At 56.7% G+C, this 18,393-nt stretch overlaps 7 protein-coding genes across 7 annotated transcripts; 4 read left to right on the top strand and 3 right to left on the bottom strand.

Moving 5' to 3' along the window:
* The first annotated feature begins 536 nt into the window (after positions 1-536).
* Positions 537-4,038, top strand: GGS23DRAFT_559667 (vacuolar amino acid transporter 3). Its single transcript, XM_051515831.1, has 2 exons — positions 537-3,132; positions 3,210-4,038. Exons 1-2 carry the CDS (start codon positions 979-981, stop codon positions 3,384-3,386), a joined length of 2,331 nt encoding a protein of 776 aa, XP_051374240.1. The 5' UTR covers positions 537-978; the 3' UTR covers positions 3,387-4,038.
* An 803-nt stretch (positions 4,039-4,841) lies between these two features.
* Positions 4,842-5,423, top strand: GGS23DRAFT_595048 (DNA-directed RNA polymerase; the record flags this gene model as incomplete). Its single annotated transcript, XM_051518253.1, has 4 exons — positions 4,842-4,882; positions 4,937-4,995; positions 5,052-5,162; positions 5,221-5,423. The coding sequence occupies 4 exons, from the start codon at positions 4,842-4,844 to the stop codon at positions 5,421-5,423; spliced, it is 414 nt and encodes a 137-aa protein (XP_051374239.1).
* A 133-nt stretch (positions 5,424-5,556) lies between these two features.
* Positions 5,557-6,417, bottom strand: GGS23DRAFT_431614 (like-Sm domain-containing protein). Its single transcript, XM_051513853.1, has 6 exons — positions 6,292-6,417; positions 6,172-6,228; positions 6,053-6,091; positions 5,955-5,982; positions 5,829-5,892; positions 5,557-5,775 (listed from the first exon to the last, which is right to left on the bottom strand). Exons 1-6 carry the CDS (start codon positions 6,314-6,316, stop codon positions 5,740-5,742), a joined length of 249 nt encoding a protein of 82 aa, XP_051374238.1. The 5' UTR covers positions 6,317-6,417; the 3' UTR covers positions 5,557-5,739.
* Positions 6,418-7,102: 685 nt separating this feature from the next.
* On the top strand, positions 7,103-10,239 carry GGS23DRAFT_559652 (ribonuclease H-like protein). Its single transcript, XM_051515830.1, has 4 exons — positions 7,103-7,672; positions 7,806-8,782; positions 8,829-9,008; positions 9,420-10,239. The coding sequence occupies exons 1-4, from the start codon at positions 7,593-7,595 to the stop codon at positions 9,803-9,805; spliced, it is 1,623 nt and encodes a 540-aa protein (XP_051374237.1). The 5' UTR covers positions 7,103-7,592; the 3' UTR covers positions 9,806-10,239.
* Positions 10,240-10,406: 167 nt separating this feature from the next.
* Positions 10,407-12,503, bottom strand: GGS23DRAFT_618605 (ribosome biogenesis protein YTM1). The gene is made up of 2 exons (XM_051520951.1): positions 12,106-12,503; positions 10,407-12,019 (listed from the first exon to the last, which is right to left on the bottom strand). The coding sequence occupies exons 1-2, from the start codon at positions 12,227-12,229 to the stop codon at positions 10,566-10,568; spliced, it is 1,578 nt and encodes a 525-aa protein (XP_051374236.1). The 5' UTR covers positions 12,230-12,503; the 3' UTR covers positions 10,407-10,565.
* Positions 12,504-12,640: 137 nt separating this feature from the next.
* GGS23DRAFT_559646 (DNA polymerase alpha/epsilon subunit B-domain-containing protein) lies at positions 12,641-14,910 on the top strand. The gene is made up of 4 exons (XM_051515829.1): positions 12,641-12,833; positions 12,901-13,210; positions 13,284-14,229; positions 14,320-14,910. The coding sequence occupies exons 1-4, from the start codon at positions 12,787-12,789 to the stop codon at positions 14,538-14,540; spliced, it is 1,524 nt and encodes a 507-aa protein (XP_051374235.1). The 5' UTR covers positions 12,641-12,786; the 3' UTR covers positions 14,541-14,910.
* On the bottom strand, positions 14,666-17,006 carry GGS23DRAFT_618599 (uncharacterized protein). Its single transcript, XM_051520950.1, has one exon. The coding sequence runs from the start codon at positions 16,747-16,749 to the stop codon at positions 15,187-15,189; it is 1,563 nt and encodes a 520-aa protein (XP_051374234.1). The 5' UTR covers positions 16,750-17,006; the 3' UTR covers positions 14,666-15,186.
* Positions 17,007-18,393: the final 1,387 nt, after the last annotated feature.

The raw sequence follows: 18,393 nt of genomic DNA, 5'->3' as shown, positions 1-18,393 counted from the left end.
GTGTTGTCGCAGTCCAGTGGCCCGATACATTGGCGTCCACTCGCACATGATGCTCGGCGACCACCAAATGTGAAGAAGGGATATCGTAATGGATTGAGTTGAACCAGACTCGGTGGTGGTGCAAGACCCTCGATACACAGAAAGCGATCAATCGAGAGCTTACTTGGTGCTTGGGTTGCTTGGCTCCTACACGGTCTACACGGTGCCTTGGGAGGATGTGCATATAGATATGAAGGGGTGTGCCGTACTGTGGGCTGCACTGTAGGCACACTTACCAGGATTAGGTAAAGAACCTCAGGCTATCTGCGGCACTTGGTGCAAGGTACATATAGGTACATGTGCAGGTGCTGCCGCCTGCAGCTCCGAGATAGGCCAACGTGATGACATGCCTACGGTAGGTAGGTACCTCTAGGTAGGGAGGTACCTCTATGGGCATAGGCGTAGGCAGGTACCTCCAGCATGCGCTTCCCAGCTGCGGGTACGTCGGTGGGTACATCAGTACTGACCCTGGATAATGAACAAGCTCCCAATTGGCGCAGCGGCAGTCAACCACCAAGCCTGTGGTCCCCGTCTTGTGAAGGCTTGACGGTCATCAAAACACGCAGCTGACCGACTTGGCTGGGCTCTTTTGGAGGTTCAACTGATAACGCACCTATCATAGGAGCCATATCGTCGTAATCTTCTCATTACCATCAACCACACGCTCTTCCTTTCCCTCTCGTCATCTTCTCGCTCCGTCTTCTATCTGTCTCCCTCTCGCTCGAGTATAGACAACCCTCCCGGTCCTCTATGCGCGCCATTCGGCTCCTGAATATCTGTTCTCTCGCCTTTCCCAATTGATTTGCCGCCCTTGCATTCCGCTCTCGACGCCTTCTCCACCCTGCCCTGCGACGGCAGTCATACTACTTAACCCTAGGCGATCCGGCGTTTCCGACACCTCGATGACTACATAGCGCTGTCGGTTGCCTCCAAGACACGATGGCGAGCTCTGACCGAGAAGGAAGCACGGCATCGCAGCCTAGCGGTGGGGTAGCGGGAACAGCAGGGCCTTTAGGTGTGCCGCTATCGTCCTCGCCCGGCTCCCAACGGAGTCGTACGTACAGTACTTCCGTGCCTCGCGCCGATGTGACAGCCCGCCTAGCTTCCCCCATACCGTCGCTCCCCCTGGGAACTTCACCGACGCAGAGGTTGCAAGCCGCGAATCGAGACAATGACGAACCCGCTGAGAACCCGGGTCCTCTTGCTGGCGCTGCTCAAAGTTACACGGGTCCCGGCGTCTCCGCTCTTGCCGCGGCTCTTTCAAACACTGTAGGAACCTCGCCCCCCAGATTTGGGACGCCGCCGATACGATCTGTGTCGCCGGCCGGAGCGGCCTCGCAACTACAACGGTCCGCGACCCCGACGAACTACGGCTCCTTTGAAGCGAAGTCGAGAAATGCGCAGAGTGGAGGTCCAAGCGCCTACGAAGATCACGAGATCATCAAGCGACATCTGGTTCAGCCTGCGGATGCTCTCGATTCTGGTGCAGGGTCAAACAATGGCGACAATTCCAAAGGCAAACAGGTTGGCGAACCCGCGGGACCCGGCCCCCACGGTGAGGAATTTTCGAGCCTTAGGCTACAGGGCGGAGACATAACACGGCAAATCTACAGATGGACGGAGGAAGCAGAAAGCCGCAGCCGTCAGCAGCGTAGCAAGAGTTTCAGCCACGCTAGGGAGGGGCCTGAGAGCGACGTCCTCGACATAAATTCCATCAAGATCCCCGGTGGATTCAGACGGAACTATCTCAGAAGGGCCGCGGGAAGTCCGGTCGCGAATCCACAGGGACTGGAGGCTGGAGAAGGCTCGTCGAGGGGTGTGCGCGAACCGCAGCTATTCACCAACAGTTTCCTCGAGTTTCTATCCATCTATGGACACTTCGCTGGCGAGGAACTTGAAGAGGACGACGAGGTCCTGCGACCTGGCGAGTATTTCGTTTCCGGAGAGAGCGAGGATTTCGATGAGAGCGACGAGGACCACGAGCCTCTTGAGGATAGCGCCCTGCTGACACCGTCTAAACATAGGCGGAGGCGCAAGGTCCGAGGCGGTAGCGGCAACAACTCACCTTTCAATGCGGCCCTGCTCCTCCTGAAATCATTCGTGGGGACCGGAGTCTTGTTCTTACCACGAGCTTACCTCAATGGTGGCATGCTCTTCAGCAACTTAGTTCTGCTATTCGTTGCGGCACTGAGTTACTACTGCTTCGTACTCCTGGTGACCACTCGACTGAAGGTCGAAGGATCGTTTGGTGACATTGGCGGAGTCCTGTACGGCGATTGGATGAGGAAACTGATCCTGTTTTCTATCGTCATCAGCCAGATCGGGTTTGTCGCCGCATACATCGTATTCACGTCGGAGAACTTGCAAGCTTTCATTCTTGCCGTTTCCGGCTGTCGCACGTATATCCACATTACCTGGTTGATATTGATGCAGATGGTCATTTTCCTCCCGTTCTCTCTGTTCCGGGACATCGGAAAGCTCGGTTTCACGGCTCTGATAGCGGATGCTTTCATTGTTATCGGCCTCGCTTACCTTTTCTACTACGACGTTCTCACTTTGAGTGCTAACGGTCTAGCCGACATCATCCAGTTCAACCAGAAGGACTGGACGCTCTTCATCGGCACGGCCATCTTCACTTTTGAGGGCATCGGACTAATCATCCCGATTCAGGAATCTATGAAGTCGCCATCCAAGTTCCCGAAGGTCATGTTCTACGTTATGATCATCATCACGGTTCTCTTCGTCACCATGGGCGCCGTATCCTATGCTGCCTACGGATCGAAGACGGAGACCGTCGTCCTGCTCAACCTACCCCAGGACAACAAGCTTGTCAACGGCGTCCAGTTTCTCTATTCGCTCGCCATCCTCCTCTCGACGCCCTTGCAAATCTTCCCCGCCATTCGTATCACGGAGAACGCGCTATTTACGAGAAGCGGCAAGTACAACCCTTACATCAAGTGGCAGAAGAACATGTTCAGATTCTTTGTCGTGTTCCTCTGCGCCCTTATCGCGTGGGGGGGTGCAGACGATCTGGACAAGTTCGTCGCCCTCGTCGGGAATTTCGCCTGCATTCCTCTCGTGTACATCTACCCGGTAAGTCTGCCCCGATGCTTCGCGCGGTACCATTATATGATCGTTCTAATACCCCTCCCCCCCTCTCGCTCACTTAGCCGCTGCTTCATTACAAGGGAGTGGCAACAACAAGAACCCGGAAAGTCACCGACATCGCCCTGTGCGTCTTCGGGCTTATCGCTATGGCGTACACGACCAGCCTGACGGTTATAAGTTGGGCCAGCGGTCCCTCCGGGCCAAACCTGCCGAAGTATTGCGATCCCAACAAGATGTAAACGGATGGGACGGATTGAGAAATAGCGGGGAAGGGATATATAGATGGAACCTAGCGGAGAAGATGTTCGGAATCTCGAGAATTGTACAATATACAGTATCTATACTAGCAGCGTCATAACGTGGGAGGATACATTGTGGCTAGAAGTATTTCCATCTGGGCTGGGGATGGGTACAACCCACAGGGAGAGGTGCGTTAGCACGGCATCTCCTGACTGGAATGGGCCTTTTGATTTTATTTACTAGGTAAATTGCTGAAGGCGTCCATCGCGTATAGATGGGCGAGGTTCTCAAGCTTTAGTATAATAGGTAGCATGCTACCGTGCACACATATAGTCCTACTATAATTGCAAGGCAGTTGGGCGTTATTCAATATTGGATATTCATCATTTGATGGAAAACCTCTTGATAACGAACCTTGGGTGATGTGCCCGAGGACCCCCTAATAACCCCCCCATTACTCCAATTCATTTGCATACCATGTAGTAGGGAAGTAGGCAGATGCCTAAGACAGTGTGGGCTTGACCTGGAAATCCAAGACTACCTATTTATATACACTGTGTACATCCTCTATGAGTACCTCCTACCTACTGAGGTACCTCGTGAATCTGGACCCGGCTGACTAATCGGGTCAGTGCGCTTGCTCAGGTAACTGACTTCCATTGTCCTCGCAACTGATCGTGAGCCTTTCTCCTTCGTCTGCTACAACATCTGCTAAGTTGCTACCTGCAACAGGCTACCTTTTCCAGTCCTGACACATCGTCGCATTGTCCTGCTGGACCTGTTGCATTGCTATACTCTGGCCCTTCCAACAAGAGTACCTCTGTGCGACCAAAGGAATATCCTGCCCTGTACATCGGTGTATATTATTATCGTTGTGGATTTGCTACTGGCAAGCCATCAGCAAGATGAACGCCCCAGACCGGTGGGTGTTATTTCTTCTTGTACATCCTATTTGTTCTCTGCCCTGACTACACCCGTTTCACGATTCGCACATACAAAATCATAGGTTTATATGATTGTATCTATCACGCCAAAGAGGGAGAGAAGAAGCTTGCGGCATGGGTTGAGGCATCCCTCCACAGGCAAGCCAGGCTGTCTTGTTGCTGGGGACTGAGGCTGCCATATCTCCCCCTCAACCACAACTCACATCAACCTCGCCGTCCAGCTTCCCTAACACTAGTAAAAGAATGGCCGAGTCAACAGAAGATAGAGAAGAGACCAGTCATAAAGTCCCTTCCTTAGTCCACACAACAACTTGGACACAAATCGCATGCCACAGGGCACCTCACCATTCAAGATCTTTTTTATTTGACGTCCTTCCAACCTCCTTCCACCACTACCACCCACCCATCCCTAAGAATTTGTCAAGCACTCGTTTTGCCGTGCCTAACCCATCAACCCAATCCCCGTCCAGCTCTGCCACGGCAAGATCCGCGCGCCCATAGGTCGCTAGGATGGCATTCCAGAACCCGAAGCATTCTCATAATTTTACCCAGTTCGGATAGCCCGTTGGTGCATCATACGCGGTCGCAAGCTGACTGTTCCTTAGATTCGACCTGTTCATCTTGAACGAGGATGAGAAAAAGATTACCGAGAAGCCCTTTGCTGGTAAGCGCGGGCGAGTACCAGAGCGTCGATGGCATTCGGTATTGATGACCATCTAGGCATGTCCAACGCGTCCGACTTTATCATCTTGAAGGAGGACCACACCATCGGCAATCTTGTGAGCGAGCATCTGAAGCAACACCCGCACGTGATGATGGCTGGCTACAAGGGTGGGCATCCCTCTCCGCTCCTCTTTCTGGAGGTGCTGATGGACTGACAGCTGAATAGTTGCCCATCCGAATGTCCCCGAGGTCATGATCCGTTTGCAGACCGACGGCACCATGACCCCCCGAGAGGTCTTCATCGAGGTGTGCAAGCAGCTGGTCGCCACGCTTGCCCAGTTCGGCCGTGACTTCACGCGGGAGTACGAACTTCGTCGCATGGTTCGCGCCGGCGACCAGGATAATGGCGTTTCTGGTGGCCGGCCTTAGGACTCGGGATCTCTACCTTGACGGCATTGCATCTTCACCCCAGGCGATAGGAAACAGCTCAGCCGGGGTGTCTGGAGTTACGGATTGGTAATCAGGTGCTTCCCACCATTTTAGTTGATAAAAGACCCGTGGGTGGAGGCTGTCTTGGAGGATAATTTCTTTCCCCACGATTTGCAATCCCAAACCATTTGTAAGGTCTGACTGAGCTCCTGCGTCCACTGTAATCTTCCACGGTTTCCTGTTGGCCACCTCGTACCAATACCAGAAGTTGGTCCTCCACATCGGCAATCAGATTCCCGATCCAGATCAGCTCTGATCAGGTAGCCACTGGGCCTTCTCCTCCTGGTATCAACTGCAGTAGCTAGTGAGCGAATGAGCCTCTGGGAAGAGAACTCTTTTACGTACCATGCATATGTTGTTTCCGTTCAGCAATATCTTAGAAAGTTTGGTGTGGTTTCCGGAGTAGTCACTATGCCCGATTAGAAACTCCTTGAGATTGTCGATGGAATGGCGGGGAAAGGTGATGCATACAACTCCGTCACGTCTTCCAGAACCATGTCTATAGAAATGGGATTAATCGCTATCTTGCGTCTACGCGGAATGCCCACCCCACGTGCTTGCCTACTTACTGACGTAGTCGTCGAAGCCAAGCAACGTCCCGCTGAACTCTAGTAGCGAGATATCTGTATTAGCCACGATAATGTCTCGCCGAGAGGAGGCGGGAGGCGGGGAACTGGAATAATCATACCCTTGTCGCCTTTCATGATGACCCATATCCTCGAGCCGACACACTTGTCGATGAGCTCTATATCACGCATGTTAACACGCCACACGTTCTTAGGCCATCTCGCGTACGCTGAGGCCATACCTAGAGGTAAAAGTTGTGATGCCATCTTGACGTAGACGGGTCTGTCAATCGAGGTAGAACAGGCTCGGGCGTTAGGGGGCGGGTTTGGCACGCCGAAGTGGGTGAGCGGCTCCAAAAGACAGTTTCTTATCGAGCAAGCCTTGAAGTTGCCTTGACGCCCCAGGAAGTGCTGGTATAAAGGGGGTGATCTCGGTGAGGATATATTATGCAGTAGGCGTAGGCAGGTATCACGGTTCAGAGGTTAGGTTAAGAGCTTCTAACCGCGAATCGTGTCTGGTTAGGTAGGCAGGGCATTCAACCCACGTGATCCCCGAGCACCCAACGTTGTAAGTATGGCAATAATTATGAAAAAAAAATTTTTTATTTTAAAAAGTATTTTTATATATTTCTATTAATATGAGTAGTTATAATTTAAAGAAATATGTAAATTAAAGGTAGTTATAATTAAAAGTAATTATAATTAAAAGAAGTTATAACTAAAAGTATAAAAAAGTTATAATAAAGAAAACTATATATATATTAAAAAGTAAATATATACTTATTAATAAAATAAATACGTACTTGTTAATAAGGTAGGTACGTACCTTCTAATAAAGAAGGTTACGTTTCTATAATAAGAAGAAGGGTACGGAGGTACGAACCTACGACTGCTTAATTAAATATATCATACCTACTTCTGTGCGTTTTGGCGGTTCACTCTCGTGGCCTCGCTGCCTTAATTGTAAGGCATGTAAAACGTGTTGAAAGCTGAACCTAGTTGATCAATTGAAGGTGTAAAAACTAAACTGCTAAAAGGGCTTAAATACAGCGTTTTACGAACAGTTAGCTGTTGCGTGTTTTTCTTCAATCCGACCAATCACAGCCCTCCATTCTGGATGCCTGAGGATCCACACTTCAAGGTTCACCTGTTAAAAGAATCGTTTTTTCCCAAATATAGATATGCAACTCCGTATGCAATGCACGTATCAATTCTAACTATGGCAAACCTCTGAAGGCCTTCCTCATAGAACCCGCGAATTCTGAAGCCCGTCTCCCTCGATCGCCTTTCGTCCTCTCACTCGCTTGACGCTATACATGCTATACAGCCGCGGACGCGAACGCAACCCCACGACAGGACGACCAGCCTGAGCCCACATCGTCAACTCACCGATTCGCAGGTCCGTTGTCGCCCCCATCCAGTCCCGTCCCGGCTCCCCCCACGACGCCTCTGCCCAGCCAGCATTCGCATCGTGTCATGGGCGAGCTCCAGCGCTAGCCACGATGGAGCAGCAGCATCACGATTCTATGCCTGATAATCACACATGATGCTGCTTGGAACCCTCGGGGCCGCAGGCAGTGCTCTGAGACCTCCCGAGATTTTGTGTGCGCCGTTCGCCTTGTGGTTCGTCCCTAACTATCCTTCACCCCCTCGAGTATTTGCTGTGTCTACCAACCTATCTCCTCAACTCCACCCTATGCGGGGACAGAGGTCGAGATTAAGGCTCAGTTGTTAACAATCAACTTCACCTGTACAGCTCTCTGGCGTCACGAAGACCTCGAATCGGTTTCACGCTACCCAAGTATCAGTTATGGCACCCTAGACGATGCGTCTCGTTCTCGCCTACAACTGCGCAATCGCCGGATATCATCGCTCAGCATGTGCAAGCCTTCAATGGAACAATAACAAAAACGACGAAGAGACGGAAAGCTGTTTCCGCGCAACCATCAGGCGACGTGGGCGCCACTTCTCTACCCCCAAAATCCTCAAAAAAAGCCAGACCTAGCAAAGCAGATAGGGGCAAGGCCGACGGTACCGCTAATAAGCGGTCTGCATTATCGGAGATATGGGTTTCGGACAAACCTCCCGTGTCCGTATTGCCCTACAAGATGAAGGACGATTTATTCTACGCGGCTAAAAACGCCCCCGCCGGGTCTCCGGATTCGTTCTGGTCGTACAGCCAGTATCGTGGTATAGGAAAAGACGGTAGAGAGACTACGCCGCTGGTGCACTACTGTCGGACTCGTGAGACAATGGAAAGTGTCTGCAAGCAATATTTCCTTGGCGAGTCACTTCTCGGTTTCGACTTGGAGTGGTGTATAAACTCGATGCGATTTCAAGGGGTTAGGAGGAACGTCTCGCTGATCCAGTTAGCGAGTCCTTGTCGCATTGGGCTCTTTCATGTCGCCTGCTTTCGGGGCACAGGTGATATGGTTGGGCCTTCCTTCCGGAAGATCATGGAAGACGCAAATATCACCAAGGTCGGCGTTGCGATTAGGGGTGACGTATCGCGGCTCCGGAAATTTTTAGACATCGACTCGAAGGGATTGATAGAGCTGAGCCACTTGTATAGGCTCGTTACCCATTCTGCCTCTGGGGACTTTCACCTCATCAACAAGAAGCTCGTGCCTTTGGCCACCCAAGTACAACAATACCTACGTCTCCCCCTTTTCAAGGGGCAGGATGTTCGCTCAAGCAACTGGATGCGGCCCTTGAACATGGCTCAGATCAAATGTAGGTCGGCCCATCTCGTTTTCTCGGTTCTGCGCTTACGGTTTAGATTCTGCGTCGGATGCGTATGCCGGGTTGCATCTTTATGCCACTCTCGAATACTTCCGGAAGAAGCTTCACCCTCGTCCGCCTACTCCGCATCACGCCGAGCTTGGCCTACCCATCCGGCTAGCGGACAGCACGGAGCTGACCGTCGAGGATGACGACGCTGACACAATAGAGAAGACGGAGCTGGAGCACGTGGACGTAGTTCCACCGCCGCTGCCGAAGCCCTTACCTCGGAAAATAAAGAAGACGAAGCTGGAGTACGTGGACGAAGTTCCGCCGCCGCCGGCGAAGCCCTTAGTTCGGAGAATAAAGACGACGAAGCTGGAGCACCTGGACGAAGTTCCACCGCCGCTGCCGAAGCCCTTACCTCGGAAAAGAGAGACGACGAAGCTGGAGCACGTGGACGTAGTTCCGCCGCCGGCGGCGAAGCCCTTGTCTCGGAGAATAGACGTAATTCTACCGCCGCCGGCGAGGCCCTTGTCTCGGAGAATAGACGTAATTCTACTGCCGCCGGCGAAGCCCCTGTCTCGGAAAATAGACGTAGTTCTACCGCCGCCGGCGAAGCCCTTACCTCGGAAAAGAGAGACGACGAAGCTGGAGCACGTGGACGTAGTTCCACCGCCGCTGGCGAAGCCCTTACCTCAGAAAACGAAAGCCACCGGGTCGTCTCGGACTCCCAAGGACTCCAGAGTCGAGATCGCGGAAGAACGCGCAACTCGCTACCGAGCCGCGAATCCGAACGCGCAGGCGTCCATCGCACAGCTCCGGGCGTATTATATGTGGCACGAACAGGGCCTCGATGTGCAGACCATAGCCGGGCTACTGCGGAGCCCGCCCCAAAGACTGACCACAGTTGTCTATAATATCGTGAACGCTTCCAGGCTCGAGGGTCTACCCATAGATAGTGATAGGACACGTGAAGAGATTAACAGCCTCGGGACGAAGAAGAACGAGCTGGCCTCCCAGCTCTCATCATAGGCGTCTATGGCTGATTCCTAGAGATCTCGACCATGGTCGCTACCTGTCAGACTCTTTGAATAGCCGCCACGCCGCTACACGGGAGGTTATACCACAAGACAAATAACTGGGTGGGCGGGCAGTACGTATCTGTTAATTAGAAGATAGGCACCGATAGATGGGAGGACCAAGCGTAGAATATTCGGTCCTAGTTTACACAAGACCTTTCTCACTTTTAGAATACAGCTCTGTGCAGCCATCGACGATCCGAGCAGCTTTGTGTTCCGCCTGTACGCGTTGGTGCATAGGAGCGCAGCCTTCCTCGTGTCATCTCCGCCAGTGGCTGTCGCCCCGTGGGTCGAAAGATATGGGGACACGAGATGTGGATTATAGTTATGGTGTACAATACCCGTCCGTGTTATCAGAAGAGATCTCACTCCTCTAATTAGTTCCCGTCGTGGCATTTTCGTACTTGGCACTGCGCCTGTATACACGCGCACATAAGTAGGAACGGCACCCGACGGGAGCTGACGTATAGATACCTACGTTCTTGTCTATTATGGAGTCCCGGCGGTAATTAATACATATATACGTATCTATTGTTTCCCGTCCGCGGGAGGGGGTATAAGCTGTGTTTCCCACATACGCTCTTCCTAGACTAGATATACCTGTCATTTTTATCTACCAGCTCCCCGTTCCTCTCTCTTCTTTCCAATCTCGCCTCTGCCCCCGTACTTCAAACACGCCCCCAAGATCACCACGATGCGCACTCGGCCCCCACTCAATCCTTCCCTGCCACCTCCGTCGCCGTCGCCGGCAGCAGGTCCCGGCCCCTGTTGATCTGGACCTGGCGGTCCTCGCCGGCGCTCACGATGCCCCAGCGGCGGTCCCACGCGACGCCGAAGACCTTGGCGCCGCGGCCGGGGACGTCGCTGCGCCTCGGGGCGCCCTTCTGGCTCTCGCGCTCGACGACGTACGCAGACTCGCCGGTGACGCCCTCGGCGCCGGAGACGGCGGCGGTGGGCGACCGCGCGCTGCGCAGGTCCCACACGCGGCACGTGCCGTCGTGGGAGCCGGAGACGAGCGCGTGGCCGGCGCCGCCGGGCGCCGCCGCCAGACACGACACCAGGTTGCGGTGGCCGCGCAGCGTCATGACGACGGGCGCCGCGGCCGACACGCGCGGGTCCGCGATCGCCACCTGCCGCGCCGCGGTGCCGGCCGCGAGCAGCGTCGAGCCCGCGTTGCCGCCGCCGCCGCCGCCGCGGAACGCGCACAGCGCGAGCAGCGGGTGCGACGTCGCGATCGTGCCCTCGACGCGCGCCGTCGTCAGGTCGATGGTGCGCAGCGTCCGGTCCCGCGACGCCGAGTAGCCCACCGTCGGGTCCGACGGGTCGAACTGCACGGCCGAGGCGGCCGACGCGTGGGGCTGGAGGAGGGAGAGAGGGCCGCGCTGCGGCGCGGCCGAGGCCGCGGCGATCTTGCGCCGCTTCGACGAGGACGCCGCGCCGGGCGGGAGGGCGCTGGCGGGGGCGGGCGGGAGGGCGCTGGCGGGGGCGGGCGGGAGGGCGCTGGCGGGGGCGGGCGGCGCCGCCGTCTTCGACGTGGTCCACAGGCCGACGGTGCCGTCGCTGCCGGCGCTGAGGACCCGGCCGGTGGGGCCGTGGACGTCGAGGGCCTCGACGGCGGCGCGGTGGCCGTGCAGCTCGAGCGCCGGCTTCAGCGTGCCGGAGAGGCGGTCGTCGGACTCGGCGTACTTCCATATGCGGACGGTGCGGTCGAGGCCGGCGGAGGCGATCTGCGAGGCGGACAGGAACTTGGCGGCCTTGGGGCTGGCGCTGTGGCCGCCAAGCGCGGACGGCGGCGACGTCGCGAGCACGTCGCCCGAGCCGTTCCATATCCGGAGCAGGCCGTCGTAGGATGCGGACAGAATGCGGTCCTGGGCGGCGACGCCGGCGGCGGTGGACCAGAGGCCAGCGCGCGAGGTCTCGGACAGCAGGTCGACGTCGCTGACCCAGTCGTCGTGCTCGAAGCTGGCCTCGTAGACGGGTGGGATCAGGCTGCGCACGTACTGCAGGGTGACGGCGGTCTCGGCGGAGAGGCCGCTCGCGCGAAGGTACTCGGCGAGAGAGGTGCGCAGGAAGCTGCCGTCGACGAGAAAGTCGAAAGGGATCGGCGCCGGGGTGTTGAGCATCGACTCGGAGTTGAGCACGCGCGACAGGCCATAGCGCTTGATGTCTGCAAGTGTCTGGTGGTGAGCTTCGGGCTAGCCTCGCGCCGCGAACTGCTTCTCCCGCTTCAAGACAAGAGGTAAGGGGACAGACCTGCTGGGACGAGTAGTTGGGTCCGGCCCTCGGGCAATTGGAGATCGGGAGACGAGGTGGTGAAGTTGACGCGGATTTGCTGAGGTTCGGGGGCGGCCGGCCGGCTGGCGGACGACGAATCCATCTCCGCGGCGACGACCTCGAAAGGGCCGGCGGGAGATGCTCGGATTGCAAGCGTGGACTACCTGACGAAGTGGTTCACGAAATAGGTTCAGGGGTGGGTGAAGTGCCGTAGAAACGAGTGTAGTTGGGCGGTGCTGTACGAGTAGGTGATGCTTTAGCGATAGCTATCTCGATAAGTAGGTAGGGCGGGTAGTAGAAGAATTTTGGTGGCTTCTTTCCATAGGTCCCTTGCCAAGACCTTTTTTTTTTATCTGAAAGGAAAAAAGGATAAAGCCGTGCGCCTTGAAAGTAGTCAACTCAGCCTTACCCCGCGATGCGGAGCATTGGCCAATCATAATACCGTAGATACATACCTATATGAGGTAGGTACCTGGTACAATGATGATAGAGGAATAACTTCAAGCCACAACAACGAGCGACGCCGCACCGCCACGATCAATTAATTCCTAAAACGCGTCGGTCGATTTGGCAACGCGTCTTCACCTTCATGAAGCCTCTCTCCCTCTACCTCTTACCTCTCTCATACAACACCTGGGCTGACAATGCATCAATCTCGCCATGTCTGCACTAGACAACATACCCGGCAGCCTACTCCGGAAGCCTTCGTGAGTTAGCTCTCTCGAATCTGCATGACCGACCCGTCTAAACTCTGCCTTATTAACTGCTATTTAGGGGCAAGCCGGAGGACGAAGTTGTGAGGACGCCCTCGAACTATAAGCCGCTGCGCTCCTTCTGGCTCGACAAGGATAAGCCATACAAGCAGCAATTCGCCGATATGTACTTCCTGCGCCTCACCAAGATCAAACCGGCCGTGGAGCAGATAGCCGCTGTTGACTGGAAGGAGATGGTCATCGGCGACGAGCCCGTCAAGAAGGTCGAACGAGTGCTGGATATCCGACAAGGCGAGCTGTGTTGGGTTACAGGTACTGTCTTCATGGACATGCCCTTAAAGCCCAACATTCTAGAGGACGTCTCTAAGGATGTAGGCACCCAATAGCTCTCCATTCTACCCCCCCTCTGAAGGCGGTAAGCTAACGAGGCGTCCCTGTTCCTAGCGATGGCTCTCGGCGCCGATCTCGGATAAGAAGTACTTTTCGGAAGATGGTCTGGATTCTGTCGCGCTCGAGGACGAATCGGGTCGCATACGCCTCGTGGGGGATGTGCTGAAATCTATCATCCTCGTTACCGGGTGCATCATCGCGGTTATGGGAACCGAAAATGTCAACGGCGACCTGGAGGTGATTGACCTAAAGTTCCCAGATCTACCCCCGCAGCCGGGTCGATGGACTCTATCTACGCCTCCGGCTACGAACGACAGCGCGGGGCGTGTCAAGGCGAAGCCGGAGGACGAAGATGCCGAGATGACGGATTCTCAATCCGAGGGGAGCCGGGGCAAAATCGCCATCGTCTCTGGTCTGGGGTTCTCGGGGAGCGACGCGTCGCACGCTATCGAGCTCGACCTGCTACTCGAATACCTGCTGGGGGAGTCTTTGGACCCCGCCGCGCAGCAGGAGCTGTCGCAGATAAGCAGGCTGATCATTGCCGGGAATTCGATCTCGGTCGAGGAGCGGAGCGCGCCCGAAGACGAGCCGGCGGAGAAGCGGGCGCACAAGAAGTACGGGTACGATAGCAGCTCCTACAACGCGCTACCGTCCCAGCTGCTCGACGAGTTCCTCTCCGCCCTGCTGCCCACCCTGCCGGTCACCCTGCTCCCCGGCGCCCACGATCCCGCCAACGCCAGCTACCCCCAGCAGCCGATACACCCGGCCATGTTCCCGAATGCGAGGTCCTACGCGGCGAGGCCCGGCTCTTCAGACGTCGGCTGGTTCGACACGGTGACGAACCCGTGGGAGGGAGAGATCGAGGGGTGGAGGGTGCTGGGCACTGGCGGCCAGAACGTGGACGACATATTCAAGTACGTCAACAGCGACGACCGCTTGGGCATGATGGAGGCCATGTGTAGGTGGCGCTGCAGCGCGCCAACAGCGCCCGACACGCTCTGTAAGTTTCTTCTCCCCCTCCCCTCCCCACCCCAAATCTCACAATACTGGTCCGGGCACTGAGCTAACCGCCGCGGCGCCGGCTATCTAGGGAGCTACCCGTTCCAGGATGACGATCCATTCGTCATGGAGTCGTGCCCGCACCTGTTCTTCGTCGGCTGCCAGCCCGAGTTCGGCACCAAGGTCATCGAGGGCCCCGACGGGCAGACCACGCGGCTCATCGCCGTCCCGTCCTTCTCGGCCACGCAGGAGGTGGTGCTGGTGGACTCCGAGACCCTCGAAGTGACCAGGGTCAAGATCGCCGCCGTCTAGCGGACGGCGCGGTAGACGGGTGGAGGGGGCGGGCGCCCCGGCCAGGTTTTCTGTCGTTGTCGCGTGGGCGTATAAACAGCTTGGCATGGCATGGCATGACATACTAGCATAGCACGGGAGTTGAACGGGGCGATTCGGAAATACCTATAGACCAGAAAAACTCGAATATACTCTTCGCCGATACGATATCTGCTTCCCATAACCGGTTGTCGAGAACGAAGGCGAGAGAAAACTAGTCAAGGAGGCCGTGATGTTGGCGGAGCTCTTAATGGCCGGTCACAAGATGATATATACCATAGTGAAAAGAGCACGACGACGCCTAGTCAAGGCTTCTCACCTCCCGTCAAAGGGGCCGGTAATGAAATCCGCCAAAAATAAGTTCTTTTTCTTCCTTTTTTTGCGCTCACATCTGTCTTACCTAGTCTGTCTAAAATCAAAGCCACCGCACTCAACTACCTAGCGGACCGTACGAGGCCCTAGTCATCGGCGAGATCTACGCAAAGCCGCAAAAGCACCGCGTCCCACTTCGAAGGGACCCGCGCGAAACCATCGATCAACTCTCCTAGTACTCACGCAACAGCTTCTCGCCAGTTCACGCATCGTTCTCCTCCGCGCTCTTCCGTCTCTCTCTCTCCGTCGGGGCCCGTCACGCCGAGCAGTCAGACCCCGCGCTTCCGGCGCCGACTCCCGCTCCCTCTTCCAGGAACGCCTCAGTCAGCCCAGCCCCGTCGGGTCGCGGCCGCCGTGGTCTCGGGGCCGTGGGGGCGAGGCGTGGAGTCGTGGATCTCCCTCCGCGCGACACCTGCCCCGACTCCCTCCAGTCGCTAGGCAGCGCGAGCAGCTCCCCGACGTACCGGCGGCCGCCGCCGCCCTCGGGCTCGTCCACCGGCCTCCAGTACTCGCGCGCGCGGTTCGCCTCGGGCAGGCCGAGCACGGCCAGCTCCTGGAGCCGGACCGGCAGGTTGTAGATGCGCGCCCTGGCGGTGCGGACCAAGCGGGCGAAGCGGGCGCGGTGCTCCTCGGTGTCTCTGGCTTCGGGCGGCTGCGCCTGCTGCTGCTGCTGCTCCTGCTCCTGCTTCTGGCTGCGGTAGTGGCGCAGGTCGACGGCGTGCTCGAAGGTGCGGCCGTCCTTGTCGCGGGCGAGGAGGCGGAGGTGCTGGACGTCGAGCTGGTAGAGGGCGGCGCGGACGGCGCCGCCGACGAGGTCGCAGCTGGGCACGGCGTCCGGGTCGCCGGGCAGGCCGAGGTGGCGGCGCGACAGCGCAGGCAGCTGCAGGGTCAAGGTGTGCAGGGCGGCCGGGGCGCGCAGCCCGCCGCCGGGCAGGAACTTGCGCACGGCGCGGGCGAAGCCGGCGCGCAGCTCGTGCGTGCCCAGCCGGTTCGCCGGCACGACCACCGTGGCGTGGCGCACCAGGTGACCGTACGCGTCGATGGGCACGGCGTCGCGCTTGAACACGTGCCCGAGCACCGCCGCCGTCGCCGGCTCGTGGTCCGCCGGGTCGCGCATGTCGTACGCGAACACGTTCTCGCCGAAGAGCACCCGCATCCCCCGCCCGTGCAGCATCCGGCACGTCCGCAGCACCCCCAGGTCCAGGTTCGGCCGCCCGCGCGAGTACACGAGCGACCAGCCCCGCAGCACGCGGATGTCGGCCTCGTGCACGAGGAGGCAGCGGAGCACCTCGTCCAGGATCTCCGGGGGTAGCTTGCCGAGATCTCCCATTACCGCGGTGGTGAAGCCGCCGCTGCTGCTAGGTTCCGGGTCTAGGGCCAGGCCCGGAGTCACATCGCCTGAATCATAGCCGAGGTCGGACGCAGAGCGAGGCTGCTCCAACCTTTTATCATTCTCCCAGGGGAGGAGGCTCTTGGGGGCCACCTCCCCTTCGACGTCCTCGTCGGGGTCGCGGCGGCCACGGCGCCTGGCCCTCGTGCTCCGATGAGTGCTGGCGCTGATGCTATCCCCAGCGTGATCGTCAAAGGCGGCGTTCGCAGGGCGCTTTCTACGGGGCGGGGGCACTTGCGTAGCACGTATCACAAAAGGCTCGTCGTCGGGGTGCATAGGCAGCTCGATCATGCGCTCTTCGCGGTCACGTTTGCGTTCGTCTTCCTCGAGGGCTGCCTTCTTCTTGGCGCGCTTCTCGGCCGCCTTCCTGTCGCGATTTGCCGCGGCGGCAGACTGGGTTTTCTTTGCTCCGCGCTTCTCCCGGGGCATTGTCTCGAGATAACGGGGTAGCACACGAAGCTCGGAGTCACAGTTATGGTGTTTAATAGTTACGAGCGCAAATACGACTTAGTATCACCGGGTGGTATCATCAGATAGAGTGCGGCGTCGACTCGAGCTCGCGTACGAATTTCCGAACAACTCGAGTCACGAAGAGACGAAGCCAAGCAACGCGCTCGGCCGTCTGTGGTGAAGCACAGCCGCGGCGGCAAGTCAGGGCAGTGCCAATCTCAACTACGATGGCGGAAGATGAGGGCAGCTAAGAGCAGTAAAGGGTGTATCCATCACCCAATGCAGTGTAAGGTCGAAGAAGGTGTGTGGGTGTGGTGTTGGGTCATGAACTGCAATATGGCAACCCGGCGGTGTACGTGTAGCCGTGAAGAGGAGCATGTGCAGAGGAGGCTGTGCGATGTTGAGGTGTACTGTGGTAGGGAACAGGCGAGGGCGGAGCATTCGCGAGGAGAGCCTAGATAGGTAAAAGATAAGGCCACCTCAGCCAATGTGGAAACAAGCAAGGGTCGTGGATTCCATACTAGTTGGTTCCAGGCAAGGAGGTGGAAGGAGGCAGTCGGCGGCGATATAAACGAACGAAAGGGGGCGACGGTAAGTCAGAGGCGTGCGTGTCTGTGTCTTGGAGGAAAGGGAGGAAGCCCACACCTAGAAGGAAGCTATACGTAGCCACAGGTAACGTGTTGGAAAGCCACCAAAAGGCCATTTCAGGGAAGAGGAAGCGTATAAGTCGCCACGTAGCTAATAGTACCCAGCTGAGGTCCCTCTTTGAGGGTGAGTCGAGTATCATCCCGGTCCCGGCAAATTGGGGGCCGTCAAACCGGCAGGCTCCTAGGAAACCTACATGTTTCTACAAGCCATCATTTCTACTACCTAGGTTTAGAACTAGACCAAGAAATCTCATACCCTTTGAAAAGGCAAGACTTGCGATCCAACTATGCCTCTGTCTTTTGCGGAAAGGGGTGATAGCAAGGCTTGTTATTCGAGGGCTACCCATATAGACGGGGTCTCAGGGGGAAAGGCTGCATAATATGAAGCTATTGCGGCAAGGGGATTCTAGCAGATGCACCAAGATCGGTAAGATGAGACGCGTGAGATACCCAAGATACATTATAGCTTGGTAACCAGACCTCCCCCAACCTCTACCCGTTTTCTACCACACCTCTCTTTCCTCTGAAACTCCACCTAACTTCATACCCCAAAATCCATGGCAGATGGCGAAGGACGGCTCGGCAAATTCCCACAGAGATAAAGCCTGAAGATGCTGGGAGAGGGGGGTAGGAGAGGCGGGAAGCAACGGGAGCTGTTAGGGGGCTTCTCTCGTGGGCTCGGAGCCGCTATCGGTTGGATCCCCCCCCCCCCTCCCCCTCCAACGCTTCCCGGGTCTCGACGCAGATGTGGGGAATTGAAAGGTAGAAAGTCGCGTTATAATACCTACCTCATATTGTTACATCTTCTGCTGTCAATTGGGTAATATGGTGGACTTTCGTTGGTACCGTGGCTATCAAACTCTCCTTGTCGCCCCTGGATAGAGAATGGATTTTCGGGTGGTTGCGTAAAACACAGGCGCCCACACTCTACAACTTGTATGGATTCCCCGCGCGGCACGGTTCGTTTCAAGTCATG

Source organism: Durotheca rogersii (genome assembly GCF_024521655.1).
Source record: "Durotheca rogersii strain YMJ 92031201 chromosome Unknown GGS23scaffold_5, whole genome shotgun sequence".
Classification (NCBI taxonomy): domain Eukaryota; kingdom Fungi; phylum Ascomycota; class Sordariomycetes; order Xylariales; family Xylariaceae; genus Durotheca; species Durotheca rogersii.
Note: the sequence above shows the minus strand (reverse complement) of the source record. Positions and strands in the feature narration are given on the sequence as shown.

Bases quoted from the DNA above. Each gene is read 5' to 3' on its own strand.
- GGS23DRAFT_559652 (XM_051515830.1), top strand. From the start codon at position 7,593: ATGATGCTGCTTGGAACCCTCGGGGCCGCAGGCAGTGCTCTGAGACCT. The intron at 7,673-7,805 runs GTTCGTCCCTAA...TCACCTGTACAG, and splicing joins TGTGCGCCGTTCGCCTTGTG to CTCTCTGGCGTCACGAAGAC. The intron at 8,783-8,828 runs GTAGGTCGGCCC...CTTACGGTTTAG, and splicing joins GAACATGGCTCAGATCAAAT to ATTCTGCGTCGGATGCGTAT.
- GGS23DRAFT_559667 (XM_051515831.1), top strand. From the start codon at position 979: ATGGCGAGCTCTGACCGAGAAGGAAGCACGGCATCGCAGCCTAGCGGT. The intron at 3,133-3,209 runs GTAAGTCTGCCC...TCGCTCACTTAG, and splicing joins CTCTCGTGTACATCTACCCG to CCGCTGCTTCATTACAAGGG.
- GGS23DRAFT_431614 (XM_051513853.1), bottom strand. From the start codon at position 6,316: ATGGCATCACAACTTTTACCTCTAG. The intron at 6,092-6,171 runs GTATGATTATTC...TCTCGCTACTAG, and splicing joins CATCATGAAAGGCGACAAGG to AGTTCAGCGGGACGTTGCTT. The intron at 5,983-6,052 runs GTAAGTAGGCAA...CCATTTCTATAG, and splicing joins TGGCTTCGACGACTACGTCA to ACATGGTTCTGGAAGACGTG.
- GGS23DRAFT_618599 (XM_051520950.1), bottom strand. From the start codon at position 16,749: ATGCCCCGGGAGAAGCGCGGAGCAAAGAAAACCCAGTCTGCCGCCGCG.
- GGS23DRAFT_618605 (XM_051520951.1), bottom strand. From the start codon at position 12,229: ATGGATTCGTCGTCCGCCAGCCGGCCGGCCGCCCCCGAACCTCAGCAA. The intron at 12,020-12,105 runs GTCTGTCCCCTT...AGACACTTGCAG, and splicing joins CCAACTACTCGTCCCAGCAG to ACATCAAGCGCTATGGCCTG.
- GGS23DRAFT_559646 (XM_051515829.1), top strand. From the start codon at position 12,787: ATGTCTGCACTAGACAACATACCCGGCAGCCTACTCCGGAAGCCTTC. The intron at 12,834-12,900 runs GTGAGTTAGCTC...ACTGCTATTTAG, and splicing joins AGCCTACTCCGGAAGCCTTC to GGGCAAGCCGGAGGACGAAG. The intron at 13,211-13,283 runs GTAGGCACCCAA...CCCTGTTCCTAG, and splicing joins TAGAGGACGTCTCTAAGGAT to CGATGGCTCTCGGCGCCGAT.